Source organism: Oryzias latipes, chromosome 3 (genome assembly GCF_053564925.1).
Source record: "Oryzias latipes strain Hd-rR chromosome 3, Olatipes_Hd-rR_3.1".
In the NCBI taxonomy this organism is placed as follows: Eukaryota; Metazoa; Chordata; class Actinopteri; order Beloniformes; family Adrianichthyidae; genus Oryzias; species Oryzias latipes.
In genome coordinates, this window is record NC_136239.1 from 30667931 (window position 1) to 30692830 (window position 24900).

General features: G+C 40.4%; 1 protein-coding gene across 4 annotated transcripts in view; it reads left to right on the top strand.

Moving 5' to 3' along the window:
- The window catches only part of sema4bb (sema domain, immunoglobulin domain (Ig), transmembrane domain (TM) and short cytoplasmic domain, (semaphorin) 4Bb), a 59785-nt gene that overhangs the window by 6419 nt on the left and 28466 nt on the right, over nt 1–24900 (top strand). The window contains exons 1-2 of one of the 4 annotated variants that reach the window (XM_011492886.4): nt 2932–3151; nt 19887–20308. In XM_011492886.4, coding sequence (XP_011491188.1) covers nt 20188–20308 — 121 coding nt within the window. In that variant the 5' untranslated portion in view covers nt 2932–3151; nt 19887–20187. Of the gene's footprint in view, nt 1–2931; nt 3152–8850; nt 9062–19886; nt 20309–24900 lie in introns of those variants that run through there. The other 3 variants (XM_078945304.1, XM_020699981.3, XM_078945306.1) reach the window with 3 other exon arrangements.

Genomic DNA, 24900 nt, shown 5'->3' on the forward strand with positions numbered 1-24900 from the left:
GTCAAAAATTCCTATAAACTCACTCCTCAATCTTGTGGACAGCTTTCCCAGAAGAGTTGAAGCTGTAATAGCTGGAAAAGGTGAACCAACATCATCTTGAACTCTACGGATTAGGAATGGAATGGCATTTCAGCTCATGTGAGTCAAGGCAGGTGAGCGAATACCTCTGGTGATATTGTGTATAGTGACCATGTAAACAAACACACAAGCCAAAGGCCACATTTTTAGGTCATTGTGTCTTTTGTTTGTGTTGTGCTTTTGTTTTCTACACTTTGTGTTTATTTTCTATGCAGAATCAACATTTTTGACACTAAAAAGTCTAGAAATTTATGTTAACTTGAAAAATTGGCCTACACATTAGTGACAATATACAGCAAAAAAACAAACAAACAAACAAACAATAAAATAAAAATGAAAAAAGGATGTTTAAAGGCCATTAATGTTGCTTTGGGCCTTTTTTGGGTTGTAAACAAGAAGGCAGATACCCAAATGTGTGTCACACACTTAACCCCAATGAAAGCACCACGGGTGGCCATGGCCTTAATATGAATGGCTTCTGCATGCTCCCTTTGTTCAGGTTTACAGTGAGGGGAGATGTATATGATTCAAGTGCCTCATCCGATTTAGGACGATACGTTCAATGACGGAGCTTCAGAAGGGGTTTTGCCGCTGGTTAGACACAAACCGCCTTCATCTTCAGTGAGTATCCCTGCGTGAGGTCTCCTCACACTTTCCACTGTGAAGAAAAGACAAACTTGTCGTGATTATCTCTCAGTCACACTTTCAGCTTTTCTTTCCATGGATCAGAGTGCAGAGAACAGAAACGTAATTTAATAAGGAGCCATTCTTGGAGGAGTTCTTACTGCTGAGTGTGTGGATCCACCCTGTTGGTTTAGGACCGTCTCTGGCATAAATTGGATGAGTTTCATCTTCACAGAGGTAATCCTAATTTGAATTTGAAGGATTATTTTGGGTCTGAGTAGATATAAGGAAGAGGACCTTTAATTTGCAGTTCTTCCTGTCTGAGAACCAGACAGACTTAGAAAGAAAAAGAAAAGCTGATGGAAATAGTGAGAGAAGACGTCATTCCTGTCATAAACTTTACCCCCAACTGTCACTGGTTTTTCCAGTTTTGGGGACATGTGGAGGAGGAAACGTTGGCCTTTGCTTCGTTTGAGATGCAGTTGCACAAAACCAGCCATAAAGTGTCAACATTTTGATTATAGCTTGTCAAGTTTCTGTCAAACAGAGCCATCAGGATGCAGCCTCCAGCATTCTGTGGTTAGCTTTGTGTAAACAGTCAAAATATCGGGTGAATTTATTACACTGTTCTGGGTCACCAAACTCCAAGAACTGGGGACTAATTATGTATGCTGTCCTCTTCCCTGCAGGTGTAGAGTACTGCGAGTTAATCCTTGTTTGGATAAAATAATCTTTATTTTGACGGCAGAAAGGCCACTGCTTACTGTTGCTCTAACTCAAGGAGGAAACTGAGTTCACAGCTTGTATTTTCCCTTTTTCAACGAGAAAAAGAGATTACATGAATGGTCGATTCTGGTTCTGCTCAGGTCTCTGCTTTTGTACATAATCCCCTGTAATTCTCTTTGTGGTGGGGGCTCTCAGATGTCCCTCATTGTTTGATGGCTGCAGGGTAGCCCTGTGAAGAAAAAAGGAGAATTGAAACTCGAGACAAGACCAAAAGAGAAGTTCACTGTTACCGAGAGAGGGCATCTATTCGGGTACTTGATTTATTTTGTGCTCCATAACACATTTAATGAGCAGTGATGGAATATTTTCAAATCTAAATCAGTTCAAATTAACAAGTCAGTTCTTATTTAGGCTGAACAGAAACTGGCGGGAACTGTGTTTTTGTGCACAAATTAACTACTCATAAGCATAGACTGTAAATACTAGCACAGTGTTTTTACGGTCTATGCTTATGAGAAAAGAAAAGTTAAATGAAAACTGTTAAAACTACAAAATTTATATTAAAACACAACTTAAACAACAATTGCAAAGGAAACAAAATAAGTTTGTGCCTAAACTTTCAACATCTTTTTCTTAACTTTTAGACTTTTAAAATCAACGTGTATGTTTAAAGCATTTTTCATATGTAACATAACACAAAGTTCTGTTCACCAAAACTAATAATATAAAAACAAGCACATAATCTAAAAATAGAGCACCCTGCCCCTCCCACTTATTTAGTGTTACATTTTTATGTATACGTGTGTGCGTGTTCAGTTGTTTTTATATGGATTGTAAATGCATCTCTGTGCAATTCCAAAATTATTTTTTCTGTAGTTATATTCTTATCTTATCTTAGAAAAGTGGCAGAACTGTCAAACAGCAACAGTAAAGTTTGCTTACCACAAAAAAATCTTATTTTAGAATCAAACCAAAACTTATCCGTCATTTTAAATATAAGTTTGTTTCTATAAAATCCTAAAATCATCAAGGCAATCAAAACTGCTACCACACATCGATACATTTTTATTGATTATTTTCTGTCACATCTGTCCTCCTATTTTATTGTATCTATTTATTTTTCTTTTTTGCCTGCTTTTTTGTTAGTTGCTACTATGTTTATTTAATTTTACTGTTGTGCTTGTTCATGGATGACCCTGTCTGTGTTGTTCTGTATCTGCTGTTTTCTGCTCTCTGTTATAGTGATTTAATTTGTCTTTTTACTAAGGAACCGTCAACCTGTCCAAAAAAATCTTATATATTTGCATTTTTAAGTGTTATGTATGTCCTAAACAAGCCAAAACTTTGAATTTGGCAGAAGTTCACTATTTTCCTCAGAAGTTCAGTTTGTGAACTAAAAATTCTGTTTTTCTTTGTTAAAAAAAAAGCATGAATAGAGCCTTGCTCCGTGCGCGTGTGCGTGGCTGGCGTGAGTTTTTGAGTGTTTGCAGACAGGGCGCGTGTGCAGTGGGAGGGGCTTAAGTTTGGGGGCTTGAAGAGGAGCGGCGCCTTTCCTGTGCGCTTACATTAGACTCACATGGTTGGATGGTCTACCTCACGGACGCGCTCTCGGACTCTCGGCTCTTCATCTTTGCGCGCACGCTGTGGATTTAGGAGTTTTTCTCCTTCGTTCGTTTCCCGACAGTTTGACCATCTGCAGACCGGAGCGCTGCGCTCATGCCGGGTAAGGTCTCACACCTTTTTTTCAGCGAGCAGACGCCGGGCGCACGGCTCTTGGCTCTGGGAGAGGAAACACCTTATTTTTCTTTTCTAGATTTGGCATAATTTTACCAACCTGATGGTTTATTGTGGAAGGACACGTGTAAAAGGCAGAATAAGTTTTTAAAAGGAACCAGACGACTCCATTGGTGCTTGGAGAGCAGACGCACGCAGGCTTAAATTTAAAGCGCTCATCACAGATGCCCTTATCGGGACTCGCTCTTACTGTTTGCTCCATACATGAAGGGGGGGGGGGGGGGGGGGGGTGGATTTCATTACAATCCAATTTTATGTAATGTTCATTGAGCGAGATTTTTGTTGTTCAAGCCACGAGACAGTTTTGTCTTCTCGTTTGTTACAGCTGCTATAATCAACAAGTCCAAAGAAAAGCAGTGTTGTTGTGTTTTTCCAGTAAAAATAGCTGAAACTGATTCTTGTCCAGCTTTACTCCCTCTCCAAATGACTTCTCCCTTATCTGTCGCTCCTCTTGTCTCCTCCTTGCTGGTTTGTTTTAGTGTGCTGAGTCTGACATTACTCACATATCACATGTCTGCAAAACGAGCATGTCCTGACCCTGGATTTGACCCCAGTTTTCCTTCATTTCAAAGATTTATCTCTACAAAATCAGGGTTTTATCCGGATCTGCTGGAGCACACAAAGCATTTGTGATGCACAAAGAGCCAGCTCCTTATCTTTGTTTACAGTACACTGATATGTCTTCGTTGATTCAGACAGTAAGTGGTCAGTGGAGCCATCTCCTCTGTTTCTGTCTCCTTCTATCTTGCTGTAAAAAGGTTCTTTTTTTGTTTTTTTCCCAACCAGCATGTTTTAAAAGCATCTTAACTAAGCACAAGCCCTCCCTCTCGTTTTACTCACAATTAGGCACACACAGACCTCCACCCACACCCCGAAGCACTCAAAACAAACACGCAGTCTCCACCCAACAGCCCTCCTGTTGTAACAACTTCTGATGATTGGTCAGCATGTTTGGAGTAGCAGGGGTGAAGCCACAGGTCAGGGAGCTTTTAATCTGAAAAGGTTGGAGATATCTCTCTGACTGCAGTAACTAGAACTACTCTGTGCAAACTGATGGGCTGGTGCGTGTTTTGAGTCCCCGTGCAGCATCCCGTACTGCTCAGAGATGTTGGAACGTGGCCATGCACGCAGGGCTGGAGTCGGATCGCACCCAGAGACATGGCTGACATGAAGCCAGTCTCTCTGTTTTTCATTAAGTGAGCTGGTTTGCATGAAAGATCTCAAAAGAACAAGATTTCAGTGTATTCCACGCTGAAAGAACCGAGTGTAAAATCTGATTTCAGGATTTTTTACACACCGTTCTGCCAAATATCTGGCAGTGAAAGCACTTCAGGTTGAGGAAGTGTGGCGGTTCTTGAGAAAAATCACACTTGGTCTTCACACACTGAGGATAAGGTTTATTGGTTCCACATTCCCATTCACTAAATTACAATTTGCAGGTACTCTTTCTGCAGTGCTCAGGCATGGCTTTGTCCGCCAAATGCAAGGCCATTCACATTCAGCCCTCCCTGCAGGTCCCTGACTGCAGGGAGGGCTGAGTTTTGGGGTTAAAATTAGGATTTTAACATGTTTTTGTGGCGTTTTTTAATCTGACGGAGGACACATAAAGACAACTGAGTTTAAGATTGTGTTTCTGAGTATTTTTATATTTAAATTGTTGTCAATCAGGAGTTGATGTATTTCTTTGTTCTCCTTGGCTGAGCTGGCATGTGACTTTAGACTATAAGGCTGGGTAGTTGTGCTATTGCTTGCCTTTATTTTTTGTTTATTTTTTTTGCACCGGTAATGTTAGGTTGGGGTTGTAAGCTAGCCGGAAAGCGGGTAAACAGATGGATGGCGGTAAATGGGGGCAGGCTTACTCAGTGTTAACAGTCCCGCCCACAACTCGGAGACAAATTTCTAATGAACTGAGCTGCTCTGCAGGAACCATGTCATAGAAAACGACACTGTTTTTCTTTGTTGTTGTTTTTTTTTTTTTTTTTTGCCTAAAAACGGCTCAATTATAATTAGAAGACCACTTGGAACGTTTTTACAATAGATCAAAAGATGATCGGAGGGACATACTGCATTTTTGCTTGGTTTAGTTTTGGATTCAGATATTTTTATAAATAAGAACATGCTTTATTTATGTTTTGCAATGATCATTCCAGGCTTCATGCTGTGGAGAAAAAGTTTTAGCTTCATCTCACAGTAACAATAAAAATTGACTGAATAATGTTGGTTGGAGTTACAATTTTAAGATGCCAGTAACGGGGGCCGGATGTCTCCTGAGGTTTAAATTGTGGCTGCTTCTGCATTTAGGGGTCACAGGAGATGTCTTCTTCAGCTGTGACTTGGATTTACAGCGCACCAAATGGTGCCCATGGCAACACTCATAAACTCTCTTTACTGTCAGCATCCAGGCACAGCCAACATGTATGTCGATCTGCCGGGGCTTGTGTTTACAGCACCACTGTCCTGTTATTCAGTCCAGGGGCCGGTGCTGCAGCACACCTCTGCTAGACAGGCCGGTGGACTTCTCTAGGGAATCACAGGTACCAAAACAGCTGCAGTTCGGGGCCAGATGGACTCTGGAACAGTCCGATAGGTGTGTTTTGAGTCGGTCTTTAGGGGCCCCAGCTGACACTGTAAGTCAGCTCTTGAACGTATTTTGGATAGAAAAATGTATTGCGTAACACTTTTCTCCAGAGAGAACCCGATGTCTTCTGCTTTCCCTTCAGTTGTTTTTGAAAGCAAGTGGAGGCAAAAGATAAGCTGCGACTTTTGGACTTTTGTAATGAAAAACAGACATGTTCTGTGTTTTTGGAATGTTTTTTCCTAAGATCTTCACTGATATCTGAATCTTACATTTCATTTGGGTTTTTACACTCTGATATAGGCACCGTGTTCCTTTTGAAATGGTCTGCATGGGTAATCCTACTCTTATTTTAAATGTTGTCTTCAACATTCAAGAAAGCCTTTTGTTCTTTGACATCCATGTTGTTGAACACAGATATCAAAGGACAATGTTTATTTTTATGTAAACATTTTCACAAAAAATGCGACAAACATAGTTTGGCGATGCAGACATCCCCTTTTTTGTTTTTTAAGGAGGTGGTTTTTAATTTTTGGAGAATGTTTTTAGTCAGGCAACCTGTTCATAATAGCATGCCTTTTTTGTGTTAAATGGTTAATGCTCCACAGGAGCAGGAGGACAGTCTGAAAGGTTGGCTCCCACTCAATAAAAAAACAGGACATTTTGTCATAATCCACAGAAGGAGCAAGAGAATTTATGTTTCTGGCTGGAACATTTTGTGTCTTAAGAAGCTCATTCTTACAATTCCGCTGTTTTTGTGTGGATTGAGATTAAAGAAAAGAACATATTTGAAGCATATGAAAAATTGCAATGTTTTTTTTTGTAAAGATATTGCTAAATGAATCAAGACAGAAATGGAAGTTTCATCCATATTGGTTCATGTAGAAATAAAATTGAGCTTAAATTGCATTTCTGAGTATTTCTTTATTCAAATCATTGTGCAGCAGGAGCAGATGAAAAAATACAGTTTGGAAAAGCTTGTAAGTGTGACATAGAAGCTCCGATCAGCAAGCCACAAGCTCCCTGCTCCCACCATTCTGATGCATCCACTTGTAGACGCCTAAATCCATGTACGTCTATGTTTTCCTCGTCTGAGCTGCGTCTGTCTTTGAACTGTACAACTGGATAGCACCAATGTTGCTCGACCTTTTTGTTACACCGGTAATGAAAGGTTGGGGTTGTGAGGAGCTGTAAGCTAGCAGAAAAGAGTGTAAACAGTGATGGTAAATGGGGGCGGGGTTGATCCACACCATCTGTCCCGCCCACAACTCAGAGCCAAATTCGAATGAACTCCTGCTTTTCTGCAGAAACTGTCCTGAAAACGACACAGGTTTCTTTGATTTTTGCCTTAAAATGGCATATGATCAAAACTAAAGGAAAGGTGGGAAAGCTTTTACAACAGATCAAAAGATGATTGGAGTTGGATTTTAAGGACACCGATTTCAAATGTTTGACCAATCATGAAATGCTCATTTCTTATTTTTTCCTATTTATAGCACTAATGAGGGGTGAGTTAAACGGAGAAACGGCTGTTTTGATTTTTTTTTGTGCTCACATTTGTTCATTAGGGAAAGTCTTTTTTTTGATTGACAGCTGGGTGGACCAATAGCTGGACTTAACAAAACTATCACCTGTCTTTGTCCTGCCAAATTACCAGTTATCAGAACAGATGGGCAGATTGAGCTCCTGTCAACAGGACTATGGCACTTTAAACTTCATTTTCTTTTTCTGGTCCATGTCAAAGTTCAAATAAGTCTGATCATTGGCCTGGGGAACGATGAAATAGATTTATTACTTCCTCGAAACTCATGAGCTGCTCTCACAGACAGAGCCCAGATCTGACAATAAACAAAACAGATGTGCTTCAGCTGTTCCTTTTTGAAGTGGACAGGTTTACGGGGAGTAAACAGCCCTCTGCTTTAGACCCGTAAAACTGACAAATGACTCAAACGGCGTCATGTTTCCACCTGGAATGGATAGTGGAAATAAAGTTATGTTCTGGGCTTAAAGTAAAAAAAAAAAAAAAAAAAAAAAAGTCACATTTTACCCAAACATTGAGGTGTTTTTTTTACTTGGGGTTTAACAAGGGGAAACCAAGGCCAGAGGCCAAATTCAGTCATCTGATACGCTTTAGAAATCCTGTTGTCCTGCTTGTCAAATCATCTAAAGAAATAAGTCCTCACGTTGGTGGTTTAACCACAGGGATTATGGTGCCCCCCCTACTCACACACACCTCTTAACCTGATGTGTAACTCATGAGACTGCCACAGCCAGTGAAGCTTTCAGATTCAATGCTGTAATTGGCAAATGAACTGTTATGCCAGCACAGCATGATCCAGACATTACAGAAGTCTCCATTGTGTGATTACCTGACTGTGAATCTTCAACTCGCTTTAGTCACGCCACAAAGTTGGTCTACAATCTTTAGTTCCAGCCCTCTGACAGGTGATGTAGTTCTGTTTTGCAGACTGTTGGTAACTCCTGTTTTATGTCTGGGGTTGAAAATACTGAAACTTTAGAAACCAGAAAACCTGATTTTTAATTAAGTTGAGATTTCTAGCCCCCAGTGGAAATGAAAGCAATTAGAAACTTTTTTTTTTTTTTTTTTTGATGTTCGCACCCAAGGACTGAAACTCTAATGGACTGGATTTCCTCATTGGTTGGTGTCCTTCATTAGTCTAAATGGTTCATCAGCTTTAAGTGTGTAGAGCTCTTTAAGCCATGAGCACATAATAAAAAATACAAGAGGATTAGTGTAATCTGTTTTCTAGTGAATTTTCTGTCTGCTGGTAATTATGTTTGAGCATAAAAAGTTTTTTCTCTGCTTTATCGCATTTGCTTTGCAGAATTTTATGTTTGGTGTGTACCCGGTTCAGATTGATGCATTGGTCATTATTGACACTTTGCAAGTTTTTGCATGAGTGAATTCTAACAGTTTTCTGTCAATCTTGAATTGGTCTATAATATCAGAGGGATTGGGGTGACCCGAGTTCTCCTCTAAGCACTTATCTTCTGCTAGCTTCTGCTTCAGTCTCCCATTTGAAATGATAATTACAACTTCCTGCCTGGCCATGCTGAGCAGTATTTTCACTAATGTAAGGAGCAGTTTTATTATTCCTGGAAGCCGACAGAAGCTTAGATTATGCTGAGAGTGGTGTCACATCTCGCTCTTTGCTCTTCTCTCCACAGCATGGAAGGTAGCGTGTGGAATTGGATGTCACAGAGAGGCAAGTCTAGTCAAAAACCTCAAAAGAAAAAGCAGAGGTGGGATTGAAAATCTCTTTGCTTTTGCATTTCAATAGTCCTTTTTCACGCAGCTTTATCTTTGGGTGGAGAAAAAAAACTGTTGCTGATTCTTTTTGCACTGACGCAGGCCGAAGAGCACCCAGTTCATACAAAACAGCAGAACGCATAAAAGATGTATGTGAGAATATAAAATTATTGCCTTGACTTAGACTGAATCAACTAAGCGATGCATTCAAAAAATTTGTTAGGTTTTAGTCGCATGCACCTACCTGTATGGGGTCCATGTGACAAAAACCTGCAGCGTTGTCTGGGCTGTAGGACGGCCGTGGAATGACCAAACAAACTACGCTCTCATTGCCTAATATCCTAATTTCTAACAGTCAGGGTGCTCCTATGAACACACTTATCACTTGAACAGCACTAACAGGCCCTTTGGGCAGTGTGCAGTGTTTGGGGGTTGAAATCAGTACGACGTGCCTATGTCTCGCCGACTTCACATACTTATTAGCCTTGCGTGGTCTATAAGTGCTCTCTACAGCCTGTTGCTTGCAGCATGCCGGTAGGAAAAAAAAAGTCCACAATCGAACATTTTAGCTCTATTGGCTCATCGGGTTGTCTACAACCTTGATATTTCCTGCAGGTCTCCTGCATGCCTTACACAGGTTCACATATTTCATTGCCAGCAGCCTGTTTTTCAAGGTTTCTGATTGAATACAATTTTTGTCTTTGTTTTTTTTAAATCAAAGACCAATTTTGCTTGGTTATTGAAGCAAATTAATACCTAAACAGAAGTCTTTTGCCTTGAAAAATTGGATTAATTAGAAAATTGAATGGTTGATACGATAATGCACCTTTTAAGAAACGGATTCAACCTTTTTTTTCAACACCTAGCCCTGCTTAACTAGGAAGTTAATAAAAAACTTAGAGAAAAAGATGGCAATATGGTCTATGAACAGTTCTTTCACCATAAATGAAAATATGAATGCACTTCAAAGCCCTTAGAAAAAAATCCTGTCTAATATGATTTGCACATTCTGATTATTGCTATGAGCTATTTTTTCTGTAACTGTTTCTTTTAATTCACTTTCCCTTTGGTTGCTACATAGTCCACGGGGATTCATATTTGTTAAACTGCACCAGGTTTTGTCTACAGTAAAACCAAGAACCTTGTTTCCATTTTTTCACCTGTTTGTGGAATCAGAGTCCAGTTCTTAATATTTTTCTCAATCTCTTTTTTTTAAGGTGTCCTTGGCTGTTCTGAAATGTGTTATTTTTATTTTTTTATGAAATGCATTATGCTAAAAGGATGCATTTTTTAGGCTTGCTAAACAAAACGGACTGAATAACCAAAACTTGGGAACTAAAAGCCAATTCAAATGTGCCTTCAGAGTTGCATCCATGAAGTAGTACGCATTAAGACATCAGATTGGTATTTTGAACAAGTGCAATTTTTTTATTTCCTCCAATGCTTTTTTTTTTTTTTTTTTGGTTATTGTCACCACTTGGAAGCACTCATCTAACCATAAACCTTAAAAAATGTTGATGTTGTGTGATAAGTTGTAGGTGCTCATTATAACCTCCCATGACCACTTGTTACTGCTGTGCTACATCATTGTCAAAGTTGTCCTGCACGCATTTTCTGTGTGTGACGATGCAGAAGCAGATTAACATTCTGAACACTACGGTTTTTGAAAAAGCGGATTCTGGGGATTTAGCAGCCTTGGCAGCTCATTTTATCACCGAATAATGCTTTTGAGTGGAGTCAGTCCTCTTTGCATCAGTCATACTTAACCAGAGGCTTGTTCTGAATTTGCTGCTGCCTGGTGGGAGGTGGAACTGTGGGAGAAAGAAGTCGTTTATTTATTTATTTATTTTTTTGTCAACTATGTCCAACATTTTGCATTTCAGATTATGAAAAACCGGCATTATTGAATTTGTTTGAACATCATCCATCTTATGTACTGAAATGCACTGGAGAGATGCCACAGCAGGATGCTTTACAGCATCATCAACACTAAGATAATTGTGTGAATAATTAATAACACATGCTGTAGAAAGTCATCCCGCTCCTGAATCAATCTGGGATCAGACATATGAAATATTAATTGGACAATAAAGAGGTTTTCTGTTGCTCTCAAGTCGGTATTGCGTGACGCATCCTGTTGTGTGCAGGAAACAAAGCCCAATCATCGACATGGGACCATCCACTCACAAATTACTGCTTTTTAATTTTAACGAAACAGTGAAGTCCTTGATCAAGCTTTCCATTTTCTAATCTGCTTCTTTTTTAGGTACATGCAGCAACAACTTATCACTCATCATTAAGAGAAACACGTCAGAAAAACCAGGCGACAAGTGTAAAACGGCCACTGATTGGCTGTCACATCCATATTTGCTTCAATTTGATCACATTTGTTTCTTTCATAAAAAGTTTACTTGTAGACATTGATAGTCTTTAGTGTAAAACTGTACTACATTTTAGACAGAAGATGACATAATCATGATTTTTTTTTTTTTTTAATCCTTAGTTAAAATCCTGTCTGCTGCAATCTTGACAAGGAAGCCTTAGTATGATGGAAATAATTAAGAGTTGGTGTGGGAGCAGTTGTGGCTGTTTGACACCTGATTTTTTTTTTTTAATTTAATTTTATTTTATTTTGTATTGATAGTTTTGATTATGAAAATGTATTGTTAATTAATTTAGCAAATACTTTTTCTCTTCATAGCCTATCCTTGTGTTTTGTTTCATATGAAAAAAATGTAGAGAAATACTTTTAAAGCCACTTCTGAAGTTGAATTTAGGTTTTTGAAATTGCACAGAACCCTATGTCATTTCTAGATTCTTCAACTCTTTCTATAAAAACAAGTCGATCTTGTCTTGAGGTGACAAGTCTCTCCTTTGAATTTTTGTAACCACTTGTTGATGTTGTGATTGATCAAGAGCACCTTTACTTGTCTGTAACGCCATTCCAGTATGACAGTTTCCTTATCCAGATTGCTGATTTGTGCTTTGATGCTGTGCAAACCCAGTCTCTCTGTTGTGGAGTTTACAGCAGTCTCTGCCAGCTTAAAAAAAAGAAAAAAGAAAAAAACAACAATTACTGCAGAGTCAACGGCTGCTTGAAGTTTTCTTACAATTTGTTTTTTATTTTAGATGTGGTTTATTTAGCAGTCTGCCCTTCTTGGTGTTTGGAGCAGCCTTTTCAGCTGAAACCTACTTCTTCACTGCGTCTTGCCGCGTTCTCAGGAGGGCTCGCGAAAGGTTGTAATGTGGCGCTCCATCTTCTTTGAAAGTGCTGCACGTGGGGCTGTGCTGCAAAGACGTTTAGGAACAGCACTACTTTTTGACCCTGAGAAAAGAGGTTGTTCTGTCCTCTTTTGATTTAAGAACATGCAGGTCAGTAAGTACAAAAAAGTATTGCGCAGTTTCCTAAAAACTTGTCTTTGTATAGGTTGTTCTATTTCTATTGCTTGTTGTTGTTGTGCTGTAATACTCAACAATAATGAAGTTCAAGGAAACAGTTAAGCAAATAGTTGTGAGCTGAGCTCAAAATGAGGATGCAAACCAGTGAATGTAAATGGATGTACCAGTAGTCATGTGACTTGTTGGCTTGCATTGGGCTTTGATCCAGTGTTTTAACCTAAAGTTTGCCACTTTGTTGGCCTCATAAATCATAGGGCATTTGTGCTATTTTGAGGTCAAATATAAAATTAAATTGTGCTTTATGTTAATTAATTCAGTTTGCAATTGTCATTGAAATGTAGTCCACAAAAAAAACGTTTTTGAACCAGACTCTTTATTCCTGCTGTAATGCTTGAGCCCTGCTAAGTGCTTTCACACCGGCCTATGTGATCCGCACCGGAGTCCATTTCTTCAAATCGTCAGTTTTTTAAATATTGGATGTGAAACTCGATTTGAACATCTGTAGAGATGTGGTCTAAGGGCAGTTAACCTGCAAGTGGATCCTGGTGCAGTTCAGCCACAGTGTAACCACAAAAATTTTAAATTGATCAGGGTGGCAAATAAACATTGTATTGGTTTGGCAAACAAAAAAGTGTTGGGACTTACTGGTCTATTTGGGGAATCTTTGACCTGATTAGTACTTATTTTAGACAGTCCCACCCCCAAGCTCACAGTTGTCGGAACTGCATGGTGTTTTCTGGTGGTTTGTTCTGCTTCAGGCTTTGGTCCATGTTTGAGAGTACAGGGAGTGCAGGCAGACCAAACTAATGGTGCTGAAAGACTTTGTTTTTCCTGCCCAACTGTACCAAATGGATTCTTGCAGTTGAGTGAATGGGGACTGACCCGCTTGCAGTACAAATTCCTAGTGGATACTTTATCAGCTGATCTTGCTCCAGTGTTTTGTTTTTACCCAAGGTTCAATAAGGAAGTCCTCTAAAGCTAATCGTTACAAAGTAATTTAGTTTTTCAGATGATGAAATATGATAAGTGGGGATTGTGCTTTCTTCATAACATAATTGGAAGCTTTTCAATTACACTGCACAAGTGTGTCATCCACACACTTGTGCAGTAATATTCATTAGTGGATCTGGGCCTTTGCTGTTGTGTGCCACAAGTATTTCAGTGGTGATGTTTGTAGTTATGTAGTTTCCAATTAAAAAATGTTAATGTAAAAAAAAAAAAAAAAAAAAAACTTTTTTAAAACACATTTTAGAGATGCTACTTCTTTTATATACATTTTATATACATATTCTTTTATTATATAAAAGAATATGTATGTTTGGATTAAATTACAATCCAAACATCCAATCTAATATTCCTGAAACCTCCCCCTCTCCAGTAAACCCTACAGTAGAGCTCTGGATATCAAAGTCCATTTACACAATAATATTCAATCTTATGCAGCTAAATTATATTTTTGAGAAGATGATGCATCGCCGTGATGAAATGGGTTTGCCACAGTCAACCATTGATTGAGGGAAAATTGTATTCTTCCTCCCACTTTCCCTTGTTAGACATCTGAACCAATCAGGCTCTGCTTTCTTGGGGAAGCAGCCGTTAGATGTGTGGGTTATAATGATGGACCCAGCGGCAGTCTCCGCCTCAACAGCCCCCCCACTGAGGTCTGTTCTGGATAACATAATAGCTGGATAAATCATCCTAAATTGTGATATGTATTCTAGATGGTCAAATTCAGAAGAAATGCATTAACCAATTGGATCAGTTCATTCTTGAATGTATTTCATTAAACTCCTGCACCTGTGCATTTCCTTCTCAATTATTGGATGTACATACAAAGAAGCTAATGAATGGACTCATGGCCTAATCAAGCCTCATGTTTGAGTCTGCTTGGTCACTGATTATCCCCACAAGTGACTTGATCAGTGCCAAAGGCTAAACATGACACCGATCCCCTTTTCAAAGATGAGTTGCTCAAAGCACAGCCCCTTTATGTGAACCCAGCCAAATGGCCGACAGTCATTTGCTTTCTGTCCAGTGAACTCGCCATGACCCGGCTGAGAGCATCGTCCAGTCTGTCTGTCACATCCCGTCTCTCTCTCTCTCTCTAAACAGATGCAGGTAGTGATGGGGAGCCTTGTGAGGGATGCGAAAGGTTAACGACTCAATACCTTTAAGCATGGCACCAGATTCACCCTTCAGTGAAGCAGATTGCAGCAGATTGCGCTTGAATAAAGATGGAAACCGGCAACTCTTTGAAATGTTGTATGTAACAGTTAAAAATTGCCTGTGAGTGCTAATGAAAAAAACAGCAGACTAGTTTATGATTGTCAATTTGGTTTAATAAAACAAAACAGGCTCGGCCATTAATGACTTATTCTGTTCTTCACGCTTTTGCAGGGCCTTTCATGGTTGTGCTGATCATTTATCCAGTTCAATCAGGGCTCTCTGCAGATTGACAATTTGAGATTTTTACTTTGCAAGCATTTTCATTTGTTTTATCATGAAAGTCTTGACGTTGTCTTGCACGTTCAACAGAATATCTTTTCCACTGGAGGGGAAATTGTTCACAATCTTGTAATCTGGAGCCAATCTGTTACATTTGGAATTTTGCTTCACTGTAATGAAGGTACAGGAGGTACAAATGGTTCTGGTGTACAGATTTGAGGTTCTTTGCATGTGATCCAGTTGAGTATAAAAACATTTTTAAGTTGTTGCAGCTACACTTTATAGCGTTCAGTGTTTGATATAAAACAGTTTATCAACACTTGGGATGGGGGGGGTCCACCTCATTTAAGTTTCAATAAACATTTTCCCAGACTAACATAGAAAGCATTTGGAAAATTTCTAAAGTGTGAAGTGTCTCACCTCTTTCAGCACTTGTTTTTTAGTCTCCTAAAGGAAACAGGAAATTAGTTTGAAGTTGAATTCATCAAACACCTGTTAATGTGCATTTCTGTGGGTTCTGGCAATTTTTTTTTTTTATTATATAACATAAAAATGGTTTATTGCAGACAGCTTTACCAACAAGATAATCTTAGACATATTATACCCCTGCCAGGCTCATGTTTAGAGGTCAAATATCTGCCCCAGAACTTTTTTTAGCTCATTTCCTGGTGGTGGCTGAGGAAAGGCTCCATGGTTGTATGGCTGTATCAGCTTTTTCAGTTAGTCAAAGGTCAATGGAGGGGTGTTGAGTTGCTGTTTTACGTGTTATAGCTTTACAGTAGCGCCCAAACGGTTCTTGGATCTACCCGTGTAGAAGAGTAGAAAACCGCTATTTGAGATTTCTTTCCATTTTTAAACATCTGAAAAACATCAAGCTTTGCGTAAAGATACTTCCTGTTAACATGAAACCAGCTGACATAAGTGGGGCTGTCATGCTTGTTGTCATAACATGCATGAGAAGGACCATCAGAGGGAATGTTTCAGGGGTGATGTTTGAGCTTGCACTGGGGGCCTTTACATAACTTCGTTGAAACAGAGAGATCTGCTTATTTTGACATAGAGGGAACAAACAGAAATGTTCAGCCTGGGACATTTCATGCTTCTACAGAAAAATTTGGAGAATCCTTGTACATGCTCCTCGTATTTTACTTTTTCAACAGGGGTTATGAATCTTATAATACACCAGATGTATATTTAAATAAACCTCTTTTGTAATTTCAGCTAAACTTTATTCATGTTAATTATATTTGTAAGTGTTTTTTGTTGGACCGGTAGGAAAAGAAAAGGAGGAAAGAAGAAACCGGGATGACAGATGGGGGGGGGGGGTATAGGGGTGATTATAGTAGCAAGCGTAAGATCATGAAGCATCAGAAAGCAACAAGTTGCTGGAGCTTTATAATCACAACTGACAGGTTAAGGTGCATGAAAAATCTAAAATGGGCGGGGCCTGTCCACACACACAAACTCAAATGTTACAAACACCTGTTGGCTCCAAAAATGTTCACATACAAACAAGTCTACATGGACATACCACCACTAACATTCACACACGCATACTTATGCATTCAGACTAACACATGTGAAACACTTCATTCAGTCACGCAAACTGTTTGTGCAAAGGTGAGATGGCATCTGTGCTCGAGTGAGTGTTTATGTTCTTTTGGGGTGAATGATGGAATGTAAAAAGAGGGAGAGAACCCAGCCGACCCCCACCAAGGCCCCCACCGCAGCGGCAGCCGGGACCCCCCAACACCCGCATGGTACAGTAGATAAAGACCGCCTGCCAGGCAACCACATCCGCCACCCCAAGCAGGGCCAGTGGGACCGCCACATAGGCCCCCAATGCCAGAGAGCAGGGGGGCGCAGGGGGTAGAGAGTGCAAGGGGGCCCAAGCCCCAGACAGGCGGCCCACCCCCACCCAGGAGTCCTGAGCATCCCCCAGCCCAGGCACAAGTCAGGGCCCCCCAGGGAAGACCCGCCACCATGCTCCAGGCATCCCCCCCCCGGGCCATGGTTAGTCCAGGAGAGAGCAAGGCAGGGGGCCTTGAGGAGGGCGCCCAAGAGCTGCGAGTGTCCCAAAGGGGTGTTATAAATATGGCCCGACCAGGCTCGCCCGTAGTTGCCAGCGCCCAGGGGCCAGGACCAGAACCAACACCACCGGAACATCTCCCCGCTTGGAGAGAGGGCTTCCGGGCCCAGGAAGCCAGCACCCCAGGGACTGTGCCGCCATGACAGAGGGCCCTGGTTCCCTCCGCCAGGGATGGGGCGGGGGACAGAAGATCAGAAGTCCCTCTTCCTTGTGTGACGTATGTGTGTTAGTGAGCGTGTGTGTGTGCGTGTATGGGTGTGTGTGTTGGAATGTGTATTTGATGATGTGAAGGGGGTGTGTGTACTAAAGGGTGTGGTTAAATCCTGCGGGGAGGGCACTAAGGACATCTACTGCTTGCTGGCAGTGATGTCCAAGCACCCCCCCCTACCAAGGGTCCTAGATGTCTAAAGTGCAATTAAAACCGAGATGGGGGCACGTTCCATACGGCAACCAAGGGAGGGGGGCCACTGCAAAGTAGCTCCTCCCCCCAGGGTGCATCGCAGGCCGACCCCCTAATTCACCCTAAGAAATGGTTATATGAGGAAGAGGGTCGGGAACAGCTAGAGGACTGACCCCGGGGGTGAAGCCTGTAAAATTGCACTGAAAAAAAAATCCATGCAACAGCAAGACCGTGACAATTGAACCACAACATAGTAAAGGACCACAGTATAGTGCACTGTAGTGATAGGTTAGGACACAGCCTTGGACGACCCCAAACACCACTTTGATTACAACATCCCCCCAGTTGAACGGCAGCTGGAACAGCTTTATCGTTCCTGGCTGATTGTTCTGCATGAACTATTTGGTTAGCTTCTGACAGCACCATGCCTGAAAGCAAACCAGATCAAATGTGTGAAAATTATTCTCTGCCTCTTTGAGCAGAGTCTGCGGGACTAATCTGGGATGAAGGCAACCTATGTACACATCAGTGGTGTCATGCTAACATGCACCTGCATGTTGTCGTTTGTTGTTACCTGTGGAACCACCTGAAAAGTTTTAATTTGTGGTGTTCAGTACTGCTTTAGTCTGACCTTTTCATGAGTACTTCCTCCTTTGTTTTTCCAAGTTTTAAATGTCTGTTCCCATAAAACACCAGCTCAGGTTGGCATCAAACCAACAAATATTTGTTGAATATCTAAAATTCTTCTCTCCCCATGAGGTAAGGTGGTCATGACTATCTTCTGCCACTAAATGCGTCCTTTGCCAACGGCCCCTTCTTCAGACAAAGCCATGGCAACGGTCATAAAAGTTGTAAATGTGTGAGTATTAGATATTTATTGGGTATTCAGACTGATCAAAGGTTCAGTTGTTGAGTCACAGCAGAATCCTGTCCCTCCAGATGGCAGTGGGCTCCTCTCTGCTCCCCTCTTCTTTTGTTGCTGGATTTATTGGCCACCGTATACAAATTAGAACAGGGTCGTCTGGGAGTCATCGCAGTGATTCCAGAAACGCTCTTGATCTTTAGTGCTTTAGTTTCTAAACACCTATAGATAATGGTTCCTTTAGGGGTACTTAAGACATAAGGAATGGTGCAACATCACAGGAGCTGGAGTTGTTCTTCACTGAATGCAATCTTTTTTTCATCGGGTTGCTAATCGTAGAAAAAACTGATTTTACACTTCAGTCCAACTGATCTTTATCATTTAGGTTTTCCAAAATGAGGAAACACTGAACAAATGCTGCACACTTCAGATCAGCAGAGATGAAGTGGGTTTACTCGGCTCATGTCATGGAAAAATACTACTGGTTTTGACTGGTGCATGCTAGTGTTTTATGCGATGCTGCAATCCGTGAGAAAAGCCCTGAAGGTATCTTGTTCTGCGTTGTAAAAAGGGGAAAATAAACTCCCAGTGTAAAGATGTGTAATGCAATCTAAACAAAAAGAGAGACTGAGAAACAGAATAGTTATTGGTCCCACTCTTTATTTTGGGAATTAAGGGCAAAAGTTAACTAAACATCATACATAGTTTCTAAGAGGTTTGCTGACAGTGACCCACACCAATGAAAATTTTGTGTTTAACAAGTCCTTGTCCTTCTTCTCATGATAAAGGACATATATAAAGAAAATAAAGCTTAAAATTGCATTTGAGTAGTTCTTTATTTAAACTGTTGTGGATCAGTAGAGGACTGTAAGGCTGTGTAGTGTTGGTTGAAACAGACAGGAGCTTTGCCATTTTTCAACAAATTTCCAAGAAAACTGGAACCAGACTAAATAGAAAATAGAATTTTGAAGCAATTGATCTGCTTAAGAAGTCAATAAGGCAGATCTGCTTGTTGTTTCTATTTAAAAATGAATCATAAAGTTATTTGTTCCTGGAAGTTTTTCCCTCAAATGTCTTTACACAGCCGCAAAATTAAGCTCTCTTGTTAGTTGTCAATGCATATCTCACCAGTTGCCGATTGCAAAACTGTAAACGCTGTGATTAAAAAAAAAAAAAAAATTCAGAGTGTACTTTGCTTTGGGCTGCAGCACAAACATGAAATTGGACACTGAGACTTCAGAGTTTGTGAAATCACAGAAGAAACCACACAATGACTTCACGTTCATCTGAATCATTTGTTTAGTTGAGTTTTTCTCTGTGTTGAAAGTCGTAGGTGAATAAATGAAGTATTGTGTGCTGCAGCTCAGCAACAAAGACGTTGCTCTCAATCTCAAGGATACCTCAGTTGTCTCACACATCAGCTGTTTTTCCTCAAATCGTCTCACATTCCAGAGTGAACTTCATCCAAATGTGCATCTGTTTTTTTCTCTGTCTCCAAGAGGTTCTTGGTTAAACTTTTGGGAATTGGAGACTGATCTGTTGCTTGGTTTTATGTATAATGTTTTATTAAGCATGTTCTTGGATTAGACATAAAGCGCCCGATTCTCCCTTCTCTCTTCACAGATCCAAAATGACTTTTACTAAGTGGTCACTCGCCAAAGCTTAAGGGGGACCAATCAACGGGCCCTACAAGTGCATGCAAAGAAGCAGCCTTTGATACAGAAAGGATTCCTCCACTCCGTCTCACCACGTGGAAGGACCACTGGGAGTACAAGAATACAGTCAAGGACGAGTTCAACCTCTCCTCCGTCTGCAAGAGGATGGGAGGGGAAAACTAAGGCTTTGTGCAGCCAAGAGAAGCTTAATGAAATCCAAAGAATCTTAAAACAAAACGTTTGCGCTCGTGCTCTGTAATCAAGCAGCCATGTGTGGACTGCCTGTGACCATCCACTGTCTTCTGGCTGCTGCTCTGCTGCTGGACTGTTGCCTCCAATCAGTGAATGCCAGTGAGGACGACGCTACACCCCGACTCAGTTTCCCTTACAGTGAGTAAAAAAATCTTATATTTGACAGTCATTCACCCATTTAAAAAAAATTGGATCAATTAATGAAGTCCTATTATGATGGAAGCAATTTTAGTTGCATATGTTTTGTTTTTTTTTCTTTTTCTTTTTGGACGTGGCAATTTAAAAAGGAAAACAAAACACAAAAAAGCAGTATTCAATATATAAAGATTAATTTCAAGAAGCTCTTGGGCATCCTCACTACTTTACCTCTGCTCAGAAGACATGTTTAGACTTTTTCTTGACAACAAACAATAATGAGACTTTGGTAGGGCTGCTGCTTGGTCTTCGGGTTTATTTTAAAGCCTTTAGGATAAAGAAAACTGAAGAATGCTCCAGGTGACGCCTTTTCATCTCTGACCTGGGGGGAAATATGCATAAATGCTGTTTCTTCAGTGTTTGGTGGGTCCTCTGCCTGTCTGTGGCCCAGATTCTGCAGCTTTTGCAATCCAGTAGTTGGCACGGTTGGAACCACAGCCTCAAGCGTTCTATAAAAGTACTCAACAGCAGGAAATGTAAATACCATAAATCTGCGTACAGCAAGATTCTGCAGGACAAAGTGGCTCTAAAAAGTGGCTTTATTGACACCACACTGCTCACTACCAACTAAACCAAGAGCCTTGTTTTCACACAGACCGGGGTTTGCTTGTTTGGTCTGCAGCAGATTTCAGGCAAACTTTCTCATTTGTCCAACAAAGCATACTATCAGAGAAAAGATTTAGTCTAGATAAAAGTTCTATTTTTTCCCTCCCCAGATTATTTAAACCTAAAAAAGGATAACAAAGAAATGCACCTGAACTAAGAAGAATCCTCCCACACTAAAAAATGTTGAACTACAGAAACCTATATAACACAAGTTATTTTTCTTTCTTTTTTATATTTTTTGTATTGTTTAGGCTTTTACAGGACAATTTAGGATGAACGTTAAAAACCAAAAAGCTCCTAACCCTGATGTTTGCAGCTGGGATGTTGCTTTAGTGTCTCTGATGGGACTGTGACATCTTTCCAAAAACAAGAAAACCTGCATAAAGCAGGAAATTTGTTAGAAAAGACTTTTTGCCACAGATGCTTCTGTGAAGAAAATGCAGTAAGAAATGGGGGGTGGGGTTGGTGTGCATTAAAATGGTGACCAGGTCCTTAATTAGGCAGAAACAACAGAAATGTCTGAAGCTGCAGGGCATGAATTTTGTGCATGAATGTAATCACTTATGTTGCATTTTTCATGTATGAGGTAGTTTTGCAATATATTTCTTGTCTTTAAAGCTTCCACAACCATGATTTTACACAAAATAATTTAAAGACTATCTTTATTCCAAAAGCTGGTGGCTCCATCTGCGTGAGGAATAAATTTGTTTTCGAGTTGACCCTTTGTTCTGCAGCTTTATAAAACCAAACCTGTTGTTTTTGTTCCTTTCCAGCTTCAAGCTGACTTTTTTGTAAATACCTAGCTGAGTGAAAGCAATGTGTCTGACAAAGGAACTGGATGTCTCTCCTGGTCAATCCATGATTAAACGCTGGACTGTTTTTGCACTCTCCTGCATCATCCGATGTAATTACTGCACCGAGGCTGAAGCTCTCCTTATTATAATAATTGTGGGTAAAGCTTTTACAATCTATGAAATGCTGGCATTTTGTTTATTTGTTCAGCTGACAGCTTTTTGATAAGTGATTGATGCATTATTATGGGAGCCAAATGGGGAAGCTGTTTGGCTTTCACGGGACACTGACTGCTTTTCAAGAAAGCCTTGATTCACTGTGTTGTGGCAGTTATGAGCAGCTCTGTGTAGCCAGCAGGTTTCTTTTTAAAAGCCGCTCCAAGCTTCCTGCAGCGTTTATCTGTTTCAGTTCAGCTGTGTGGTGATGGGGCAGCGGGGAACGCACAGTAGCTGCTCCTAACCGTTCATGTTAAACACCTTGTGTAGTCGTGCACCAACTTTCTAATCAAGAAACCTCGGAAAGGTTACATTTTTGGTTAAGTACTGTGCAAAAGAAGAGGAAGAACCGGGGTTTGTTTCTCCAGGAAAGACCCCTGCCCTTTTCCCGTTGAAGCGCCCCATCCACCTTTTGTCCGCTTTCCCTCCTCTCTTTTTCCTTTCTTTTTTCCTAATGAGCAGACTAATCTCATGAGTAGCGAGTGAAGTCCTTTTTTTTTTTCAGTGGTTGCTGCAGTGGAAGACTTGTCTGTTTTTCATTATGGATGTTGTGCTCAGAGGCAGCACAAACGATCATGGGTCTTGAAGCATAAAGCAACGGTTAGGCACGCATATCGCTCAAGCTTATCAGAAAGGACCCACACATATGTCCTGCAGTCCTGCAGGAGGGACTTGACCCAAGGGGCTTTTGTTTGTCTTTCAGCCGTTTAACTGTATTTTTTTAATGTATTTTTTTTAATTTAATCGTATAAAATCACATGACTTGGATGCCTTGTAATCACTGACTTTACTGTGAACTTCCAGAAGCAAATGTGAGACTGCCTCTTGGACAGCTAAAGCTTGGCTGAAGTTGTGATATGTACCGGTAACACAAAAGCTCTCCAAAAACTCAGCCTCAGGATGGAAAAAAGACCCTGAGTGGTTTCTAATGCTGCAAGGAAATAGTTGTTTTGGCAATAAAGAACAAGTGTTAAACTCTTCGTCTCAATCCTAAAAGATGAGTCTTTAAATGATTTTTCTGACTCCTAAATCTTAGTAAACTTATCTTGGTCTTCAAAGAGACCCACAGAAACTTGTTCCTTTTTCCCATCCAAATATCTGTTTTAAGAGGTTATTTTAGGTGGGGTAAACTTGTATCAAAATGCCTGGAATTACTTAAGATGTCATTTTTTCCATTCAGAATCCTCTGAATGATGGCGGAGATTTTTGGTCCAGTTAAAGGCCCTCTCCTTCCCAGTGATATTTTAATTATAGTTATGCTGTTTTTAGTCAACAAAAATGTGAGCAAAATATTAAAGCTATCCAGGAAAACAAAGACATACATGGACCTGGTCGTCTACAAGCAGATGCAACAGAATGGTGCTGATCAGGGAGCTTGTGGCCCACCCATCGTATACATTCCTCTATTCCTTATACACAATGATTAGCTTAACTAAATACACTTAATTCTCTTGATACATGTCCATCGTCATCTGTAAAGCGCCACAAGAACATGTTAAAAACACCAACAAATAATTTTCATCGGTTAGTTTGTTTTTGTAAGGTATGGCTGAATTACTGGATTCTAGTGGTCATGATGTGCTAAAGTGGAAGAGCCGTTGAGCATGTTTGCAGAAACATGTGAGGAGGAAAAAATGTCTTGCTTCTTATACAGGACGACCAAGACGGTGGTAAAGCCTAGATTCTGTTGCCTCATCAAGGTTTTGATCTTTTCTTTTTTTTTAACTAAGTTACTTTATTAAATGTACATTTTTATATTTGTAATATTCAAACTGGTCACAAAATGCATGCTTTTCTCTGATTGGAAGGTGGGCACTGGGCTGAAAACGGTAATGGCTGAAGATAATGTCTGCTGGTTGATGGGAATAAAATTACAGATAACAGAGAGCAAATTTAAAACCCACATCAACATTCAGAGACCGCAGCTTTTATCTTTGTATACACTTGTACCAAATTCTGTCCAATCTAAACTTAACAGATTCGTCTTTTCTACCGGCTGCTTGTTGGAGGAGCATTTTGTCATGCCCCTTTGTAAACCGCTTTCGACGATCTACTCTCATGTTGTCCCTAGCACCCTTTACTATTTACGGTATATGTTTAGTGAATAGTGTGTGCTTTCACTCATGCATGTTAATCCACTGACCTTGGCGGGGTGCAAAGCAGTTCAGGACAGGAGCAGAGATGTGGGGGCAGTGAAGGAGAGGTTCACAGGGGTCGGACAAAATGCTTGCGGGGTTTTAGCCATGCTCCAATGCCCGCCTAAATCCCAGTAAGGACACGCCCACAGATCCGAAAGACAGGAGGAGCCCTGTGGCTTTCAGCAGAGGTGTCACTCACAAGTGCCTGCATTTAAAACTGCAGCAGAAACAGTGGAGCATGATTGCAGCATATCAACTCCATCTGTTACAGATCTTTGCAAACTCCATCACTCACACGTTCCAGAGAAAGAAAAGTTTAACCCGCACAGGTTTTGATTAGGAACATTTGGTCTGATTTAAGCACAAAAACAGAGGATTTCTTTTTTATCTGCTTTGATGTTAGAAATGTTTTATTTTTTTGGAGGGAAAAAAAATCACTTACCAGGTTTCAAGTCTCGCAGCAGTGTCAGTATGCACTATACGCTGCACAAAAAAGTGCACAGTTTAGTCTTGACATGGTTGTGAAGAAGGCATTGTTGGTTTCATCGTGCAATAAATTCTCCAGAGCACTAAGCTTTCAAATTAGACAAGACTCCATTCCAGACAGGCTCGGTGATTTATACCCATGCATGCAATTTGCAGCAAGTTTCATCGGTTCTGCATAAATCACTATTTTTGTGAAACTGCTGCATGAAGAGCAGAAAGCAGAAAGCTTTGGGTCATTTTGCCTTATCATTATGTGTTACAGGTTTATAATAAAGCAGGGTTTATTCCTTGGCAGCTC